Genomic DNA, 7,798 nt, shown 5'->3' with positions numbered 1-7,798 from the left:
GGGACCGGGACAGGACGTGGACGGGGGTGAAGGGGGGACCAGGACGGGGTGGGGAACGACGGGGACGGGGCGGGGGGAGGGGAACGACGCGGACGGGGACGGGGCGGGGGAACGGGGACCGGGACGGGGCGGGGGGAGGGGGACGACAGGGACGGGGACGGAGGGGCGGGGGACGGGGACCGGAACGAGGACGGGGACCGAGTGGGGATAGGGGGACGACGGGGACCAGGACGGGGACGGGGACGGGGGGGGGGGGGGGGGGATGGGGAGGGTTTGGCCGGGGCGGTTCCACGGCGCTGGGCCGCCAGGAGGTGTCGGAACACGAGTCAGGACGGGGGAGGACGCCCGCGACCGCCACTCCTCGGAGTCCCGCGGGGTTCTAGCCCGGCCCCGCGCGCCCGCGCCCCCGCCCCCGCCCCCGGGCAGCAGCGGGGGGGCATCTGGGCGCGTCCACCCCGCGGGCACCGAGCGGCCGACCGGAAACTAGCGGGCGTTCCCCAGGGTTATTGGGGCAGATTTCTCAAGGTCTTTTTTTTTTTTTTTTTTTTTCTCAAGGTCTTTTTTGAGTGAAAACCATAAAAGTGTATAAACTGCTCTCATTAAAATAACCGGCGTTCCCAGTGCGACGCGCTGCACAACCGCGTGTGCTCCCGATCCGTCTGCGGTTAGTGGGAGCGGAGAAGAGCAGACGGGAGCTCTGGAGGGGGCGGGGAGGGGCGGGGGGAGGGGCGGGGCGCGCGGGGCGCCGAGCGGGCTGCAGGGGGCGCGGGCGGCGGGGCGGGACGCAGGCGCGTGCGGCGTGACCCCGGGAGGCCCGGGGGCGTCAGGACCGCCCTGCGACGAGCCCGAGGGGGCGCGGCCGGCGAGTCTCCCCGCTTCCGGTCTCCGCCTCGGGCAGCCGTGGGACAGTTCCCCAAACGGCCGCGGGCGCCGCCTGCCCCCGGGGGAACCGTAGTTCCTCGGGCCGGAAGTGGGGGTCGGACCGCCGGAAGCCGTAGGCCCCAGGAAGCCGGAAGTGGGGTCGGAGCCGCCGGGAAGTGTAGTTTCGCGGGAGTCGCAAGCGCGGCCGGCCGCCGGCGGCATGGCGGGCCTGGAGCTCCTGTCGGACCAGGGCTACCGGGTGGACGGACGGCGCGCCGGGGAGCTGCGCAAGATCCAGGCGCGGATGGGCGTGTTCGCGCAGGCCGACGGCTCGGCCTACATCGAGCAAGGCAACACCAAGGCGCTGGCGGTGGTCTACGGGCCGCACGAGGCGAGTGGGCGCGCGCGGGCGGGGCGGGCGGGGCGGGCGGGGCGCGCGGGGCTTGGGTTCCCCCGCGCTGGGGCGCCTGACCTCGTCCTCCCGGCGACGCGTCCCCGACCGCCTTGCTCTCCTGGGCAGCCCCTCCCCTGCCTTTCCGAAGCCCGTGGGCTCCGCGTTCGACTTCTCGGGAGCGGAGCGTCAACTCCGTGAGCCGAGGGACTGTGGCTAAACCCACCTGCTGCTACTGCCTGGCGTCCACGCCGGAGCGGGGAAGTGGCCGGGGCGCGGAGCGGGGCGCGTTCGCAGCGGCGGAGATGGGGAGCAACTCGGAACGAGGTCGGGGGGCTCTAGGGAGGCAGGAACCCGCCGCGCTGTAGGCCAGGGGCACGACTCAGGATTTCACGGGTGATGGGGAAGCTTTAGGAGGCGGCAGGACATTGACGCAGCGAAAGTGTACAGGAGATGACATCAACCGGGATTTTTTTTTTAAGATTTTATTTATTTATTCACGATTGTGAGAGAGAGAGAAGCAGAGACACAGACAGAAGGAGAAGCAGGCTCCCTGCAGGACCCCGGGGTCACACCCTGAGCCAAAGGCAGCCGCTCAACTGCTGAGCCACGCAGGCATCCCGAGCCTGGATATTTGTGAACACACCTGCTCTGGCCACGGATGGAGAATGGGTTAGCAGGGGCCGAGGCAGGGATGGAAACAAGGAGGCCTGTTAAGTAACATCAGACATGATGACTTGGAGACTGGCCAACTGGCCCTCCGATGGAGGTCCTCCTGCTTGCTTATGGAGATGCCGGAAGTAGAGGGAGGGTGATGGGAAGGTGTAGTGTTAGCTGCTGAGGGGTGAGCCTGACTCATGTGTCCTTCCTCCCCCAGATCCGGGGCTCCCGAGCTCGAGCCCTGCCAGACAGGGCCCTGGTGAACTGTCAGTATAGCTCTGCGACTTTCAGCACAGGCGAACGCAAGCGACGACCGCATGGGGACCGTAAGTCTTGTGAGATGGGCCTGCACCTACGTCAGACATTTGAGGCAGCCATCCTTACACAGCTGCACCCACGTTCCCAGATAGATATATATGTACAGGTGAGCAAGCAGCAGCCATCAACCCAGGAAGGGAGGGGGAAGGAAGGGGAAGCAAGGATGGGAGTCAGGGGACAAGAGCCTAATGGACCGATGCCACTGGGCGGTTTTTGCAGGTGCTGCAGGCAGATGGCGGGACCTACGCAGCTTGTGTGAATGCAGCCACGCTGGCAGTGCTGGATGCGGGAATACCCATGCGGGACTTTGTGTGTGCCTGCTCAGCTGGCTTTGTGGACAACACAGCCCTGGCGGACCTCAGCCACGTGGAAGAGGCAGCAGGTGGCCCCCAGCTGGCCCTGGCCTTGCTGCCGGCCTCAGGCCAGATTGCACTGCTTGAAATGGATGCTCGGCTACATGAGGACCACCTGGAGCAGGTGCTAGAGGCGGCTGCCCGGGCTGCCCGTGATGTGCACACCGTGCTGGACCGTGTGGTTCGGCAGCATGTACGCGAGGCCTCTATTTTGCTGGGGGACTGACCATCTGGCCCCCCATGCCCAGAATAAAACCCACACACAATCTGCTGTACTTTAATTTCCGCACAGCACTTGCACACCCTCAGATCCTGACCTGGTGCTTGCTCTGGGAGGTGACTAGGAACCGTACCCATCCCCTGCACATGAAATACATACCTTCTCCAGCTTCAAGACCCAAACCCTGAAGAGGAAGGTTGGGGAGCCTGTCTGCGGATGAACAGCCATTGTGCCAGGAAAGGTTCAGGCAGCTGAGCAGTGAGGCAGGGCCTGGCATAATGAGCCAAGCTGTGAGACTGGAGGCAGTTCTCTGGCCAGCACATCCACAGCCCACATCCTCTGGACTATGGCTTGGACTGCATGGCCCCCTCCACCCTGGGAGCCCTTTGGGCCTCCCTAGCCTTAGGCTCCGAAAGCACAACAAATGTTCTCCCCTGGGGTGGGGAGTCTTGACACATCTGTGGTGCCGGCCTGCGCCCTCACCCGGGCACCTCCTGATCTGAATAGGATTCCCCACTTTCTAGTCCACATACCCCAGGTCTTGAGACCCGTTCTGGCCGAGAGTAGCCTGTGCACCCTCCTCCCTGTGGTCATCTGACCCGGTGCCCTCGGCGCTGGGCTCCCGCTGAGCTCCCTTGTGCGCTCACTGCCGGTCTGACCTCCGTAGAAATGAGCCTGCCGGGCCCCGGTGTCCGTGCTCCCCGGTCCTCCCGCCGGCCCCAGCCCTCCCGTCTCTGATTCTGCAAGTGGGAGCTTGCCTCGCGGTCCACAGGCGGTCCGGCGGCCCCGCCCCCGCGCCGGGCCCCGCCCCCGCGCCGGGCATGCGCGGCGGCGCGAGGGCCTTCGGGACCGGAAGTGCGGGAGGCGCGCCGCCTCGGCGGGACCGGAGCGCTGCGCGGGGTCGGCGGCTGGAGTGGGCGGCGACCGCGGCCCGGAGTCCCCGGGTCCCCGGAGCCGCCGGCGCCCGCCATGGGCCTCCTGTCGGACCCGGTGCGCCGGCGCGCCCTCGCCCGCCTGGTGCTGCGGCTGAACGCGCCGCTGTGGTGAGCGCGGGCGGGGCGGCGGGCCCGGGCGGGGGGCGGGGGGGGCGGGGCGGCCCCGCTGATGCCCGGTGCCCCCTGCAGCGCGCTGAGCTACGCGGCGGGCGTCGCCTGGTTCCTGGCGCTGGCCTTCCCGCCGCTGACGCAGCGCACCTACATGTCGGAGAACGCCATGGGCTCCACCATGGTGGAGGAGCAGTTCGCGGGCGGGGAGCGCGCCCGGGGCTGGGCCCGCGACTTCGCGGCGCACCGCAGGAAGGCGGGGTGAGCGGCGGCGGGGTCGGGGCGGCGGGGCCGGGCGCGGGGGCTGCTCGGCCTGGAGCTCGGCTGACGCGCGCCCGCCCCGCAGGGCTCTGCCGGCGGCCTGGCTGGAGCGCGCCATGCGGTCCGTGGGGCTGGAGGTGTACACGCAGAGCTTCTCCCGGAAGCTGCCCTTCCCCGACGAGGCCCACGAGCGCTATGTATCGCGGGGACGGGGGCGGGGACGGGGACGCGCCCGGGGCCTCCGGGGGGGCGGGGTCGTCGGGGCAGGGTGGAGCCGACCCCCCCATCTGCCCACAGATGGTGTCGGGCACCAACGTGTACGGCATCCTGCGGGCCCCGCGCGCCGCCAGCACCGAGTCCCTGGTGCTCACCGTGCCCTGTGGCTCCGACGCCACCAACAGCCAGGCTGTGGGGCTGCTGCTGGCACTTGCTGCCCACTTTCGGGGTGAGCCTCGGCGACTGCGCCTGGGCAGGGTGGGGGTCACTGCTCCCCCCCTGCTGACCTGGCTTCTGGCCTCCAGGGCAGATTTACTGGGCCAAAGACATCATTTTCCTGGTGACAGAGCAAGACCTTCTGGGCACGGAGGCCTGGCTTGAGGCCTACCACGACGTCAACGTCACCGGTGGGTACTCCTGCCCTGCCCGCCCTGTCTCAGTCACTGCCCTCACCAGCCCCCCAGAGGAGCTCATTCCCCTGCTCCTACAGGCATGCAGTCCTCCCCTCTGCAGGGCCGGGCTGGGGCAATCCAGGCGGCTGTGGCTCTGGAGCTGAGCACTGATGTAGTCACTAGCCTGGACGTGGCCGTGGAGGGGCTCAATGGGCAGCTGCCCAACCTCGATCTGCTCAACCTCTTCCAGACTTTCTGTCAGAAAGGGGGGCTGCTGTGTACCCTGCAGGGCAAGGTAAGGAGGGTTGCCTGCCCGGGCAGCGTGGGGCCTGCCGCAGGCTCCTCTGACCCTGTGCGCAAACCCTCCAGCTGCAGCCCCAGGACTGGACGTCAGTAGACGGGCCACTGCAGGGCCTGCAGACGCTCCTGCTCATGGTTCTGCAGCAGGCCTCTGGCCGCCCCCACGGCCCTCACGGCCTGTTCCTGCGCTACCGCGTGGAGGCCCTGACCATTCGCGGCATCAACAGCTTCCGACAGTACAAGTATGACTTGGTGGCAGTGGGCAAGTAAGTGGCTGCTGGTGCCCCCCTCTGTGCCTGGGGGCGGCGGAGGGGCGAGACTAGGGGGCCTGGCTGGCCATGATGCTGCCGCACCCGCAGGGCCCTGGAGGGCGTGTTCCGCAAACTCAACCACCTCCTGGAGCGCCTGCACCAGTCCTTCTTCTTCTACCTGCTGCCTGCACTTTCCCGCTTCGTGTCCATCGGCCTCTACATGCCTGCTGTCGGCTTCTTGCTCTTAGTCCTTGGTCTCAAGATATCCTCTGAACCCACTGTCTGTTTGTGGCCAGCCATCAGGTCCTCTGCGCTCCGGGCTGGGGGAAGCCTCCATCCTTGAAGCGGGGGAGTGGGAGTGAGTCCTGGGTCCCCTGCCAGGGCAGATTCCATCACAGGTGTCGTCAACGTCCTTGACTAGACCATGCTCTGGAGCTGTGGATGCAGTTGCACGAGGCGGGAGTGGGCCCCGAGGAGGCTGGGGGGGGCCCTGGACCTAGTCCTCCCACCCAGCCAGCACAGGTGATGATCCCTCTTCTCTTGCCGTGGGGGTGGGCTTCCAGGCCTCCGGGCGATTATATTACTGCCACGATTCGGTGTTGATTGTGGGGTGGTGGCGAGGATCCTTGGGGCTCCACCAGCCCCAGGGCCTATCCCCCCGTGTCCGTGTGCCCTTGCAGAGCGTGGGGCTGGCCTCGCTTGTGGCGCCTTTGCTGATCTCACAAGCCATGGGCCTGGCCCTCTACATTCTGCCAGTGCTGGGCCAACACGTGGCCACCCAGCACTTCCCCGTGGCTGAGGCCGAGGCCGTGGTGCTGACCCTGCTGGCCATCTATGCAGCTGGCCTGGCTCTTCCACACAGCACCCAGCGGTGAGGAGCTCGGCTGCAGGGGGGGGGGTGGGGTGGGGGCTGGACACATAGGCAGCACCTCTGAGCCCCTCCCTCGCAGGGTGGTGAGTGCACGGGCCCCAGACAGAGGCTGGATGGCGCTGAAGCTAGTGGCCATTATCTACCTGGCACTACAGTTGGCCTGCATCGCCCTCACCAACTTCTCACTGGGCTTCCTGCTGGCTGTTACCATGGTGCCCGCTGCGGCGCTCACCAAGCCCTGTGGGCCCCGGTACGTGCTGCTCAGCCCCCATCACACTGCCCTACAGGAGGTGCCCCCCGCAGCCCCAGGGCCTTGCTCCTGACCGCAGACTCTGCCCTTGCCCGGTGCCCCCATCTCGGGGCCCCGCCTGACCCCGCCTCTCCACCCAGGCCACTCTATGCTACCCTGTTGGTGCTGACGAGCCCCGCAGCCACGCTCCTGGGCAGCCTGTTCCTTTGGCGAGAGCTGCAGGAGGCGCCGCTGTCGCTGGCCGAGGGCTGGCAGCTGTTCCTGGCGGCAGTGGCCCAGGGCGTGCTGGAACACCATACCTATGGCGCCATGCTCTTTCCACTGTTGGCTCTGGGCCTCTACCCCTGCTGGCTGCTTTTCTGGAATGTGCTCTTCTGGAAGTGATGCGTGGCTGCTCTGCAGTGTAGACTCTGGGTGGAGCTCCCCAAGCACCCCCATGTTGTCTCTTTGGGAAATAAACAGGAGTTTTGTTTCAGTTGCCATTTGGGCTGTTGGCCAACTGTCTGGTGTCCGTGGGGGGCTCCAGCCCGGGGGGTTGAGAAGCTCTGCCTTAGGCCTGGCCTTCCCACGTCCTCCTTCCTGGAGGGCACTGCCCTGGTCCACTTGCTGCTGGCAGCAGTGCGGGCCCAGCCACATTGGCCTCGGAGGAGAGCCTTGGCTGGACACTGGGTTCGGGGTCTGGAAACCGCACACACAGACCTGCCCTGGGCAGCCCCACGAGCGTCACGGTGGGAGGCAGGGTGCTGGGGAAGTGCAGCGGCCTGACGGGGTCTGAGGCACCCAGGGACCACACTGCTGTGTTCAGCACTGGAGGTGAAGGGGCAAAGGGGCTGGAGCCGGAGCCCTGCAGAGAAGGCCTGCGCTGTGGGGATGGAGGCGCACCCAGCCCAGCTTCCTCAGAGCTGAACCAGCCTAGACCAGCGAGAGCCCGCCCAGCACGTAGGAGCCCACAGGCCACGGGCTGGGACCCCTGCTAGGAACTGGGAGGTTAGTGTCCTTCCTGGAGGGAAGAGAAAAGCAAACTAGCTCTTGGGCGATGCCAGGGCCCGGTCCGCTCATGGGAGCCCAGCGCCGCCCAGCGCCGCCCAGCGCCGGATGGGGCAGCAGGCCAGTCAGCCTCCCGCAGGCCTCCGCGCCGAGGCAGTGCCCACACACCCAGGACGCTGTGGCCCGGGAAGCCGCCCGAGGAAGCTCAACCCCCAGCCTGCCGGTTCCTTGGTGATCCAAACGTGAGCAGCATCGTGGCAGGGGTGCTGGAGACACCCCCCACCCCCGTGAGCAGCAGCCTGGCGCTGGCCGGCCTGCTCCCCAGACCCAGCTGGAACCTCCAGGCCCTTTACCGCTGAGCGGACTGCTCTGCGGCTGGGCAGCCCCCCGCAGCCCCCGCAGCCCCAGGGCCTCCCAGCCAGGT

The 7,798-nt window shown here is 67.5% G+C and overlaps 2 protein-coding genes across 2 annotated transcripts; both read left to right on the top strand.

Moving 5' to 3' along the window:
* Nucleotides 1–752: 752 nt before the first annotated feature.
* EXOSC4 (exosome component 4) lies at nt 753–2,849 on the top strand. The gene is made up of 3 exons (XM_041768830.1): nt 753–1,252; nt 2,130–2,336; nt 2,450–2,849. The coding sequence occupies exons 1-3, from the start codon at nt 1,082–1,084 to the stop codon at nt 2,807–2,809; spliced, it is 738 nt and encodes a 245-aa protein (XP_041624764.1). The 5' UTR covers nt 753–1,081; the 3' UTR covers nt 2,810–2,849.
* A 799-nt stretch (nt 2,850–3,648) lies between these two features.
* GPAA1 (glycosylphosphatidylinositol anchor attachment 1) lies at nt 3,649–6,867 on the top strand. Its single transcript, XM_041768756.1, has 12 exons — nt 3,649–3,846; nt 3,928–4,107; nt 4,193–4,304; nt 4,405–4,552; nt 4,629–4,730; nt 4,814–5,010; nt 5,085–5,281; nt 5,375–5,528; nt 5,693–5,788; nt 5,947–6,137; nt 6,217–6,387; nt 6,528–6,867. The coding sequence occupies exons 1-12, from the start codon at nt 3,773–3,775 to the stop codon at nt 6,769–6,771; spliced, it is 1,866 nt and encodes a 621-aa protein (XP_041624690.1). The 5' UTR covers nt 3,649–3,772; the 3' UTR covers nt 6,772–6,867.
* The last annotated feature ends 931 nt before the right edge of the window (nt 6,868–7,798 follow it).

The sequence above is a fragment of the Vulpes lagopus genome, chromosome 9 (assembly GCF_018345385.1).
Source record: "Vulpes lagopus strain Blue_001 chromosome 9, ASM1834538v1, whole genome shotgun sequence".
NCBI classification, from domain to species: domain Eukaryota; kingdom Metazoa; phylum Chordata; class Mammalia; order Carnivora; family Canidae; genus Vulpes; species Vulpes lagopus.
Note: the sequence above shows the minus strand (reverse complement) of the source record. Positions and strands in the feature narration are given on the sequence as shown.

What these genes read in the sequence shown, in the direction of transcription:
- EXOSC4 (XM_041768830.1), top strand. Translation starts at nt 1,082, where the DNA reads ATGGCGGGCCTGGAGCTCCTGTCGGACCAGGGCTACCGGGTGGACGGA. An exon ending in TGGTCTACGGGCCGCACGAG is followed by an intron (nt 1,253 to 2,129) that starts GCGAGTGGGCGC and finishes TTCCTCCCCCAG; the next exon opens with ATCCGGGGCTCCCGAGCTCG. An exon ending in AGATAGATATATATGTACAG is followed by an intron (nt 2,337 to 2,449) that starts GTGAGCAAGCAG and finishes CGGTTTTTGCAG; the next exon opens with GTGCTGCAGGCAGATGGCGG.
- GPAA1 (XM_041768756.1), top strand. Translation starts at nt 3,773, where the DNA reads ATGGGCCTCCTGTCGGACCCGGTGCGCCGGCGCGCCCTCGCCCGCCTG. An exon ending in ACTTGCTGCCCACTTTCGGG is followed by an intron (nt 4,553 to 4,628) that starts GTGAGCCTCGGC and finishes TCTGGCCTCCAG; the next exon opens with GGCAGATTTACTGGGCCAAA. An exon ending in TGTGTACCCTGCAGGGCAAG is followed by an intron (nt 5,011 to 5,084) that starts GTAAGGAGGGTT and finishes CAAACCCTCCAG; the next exon opens with CTGCAGCCCCAGGACTGGAC.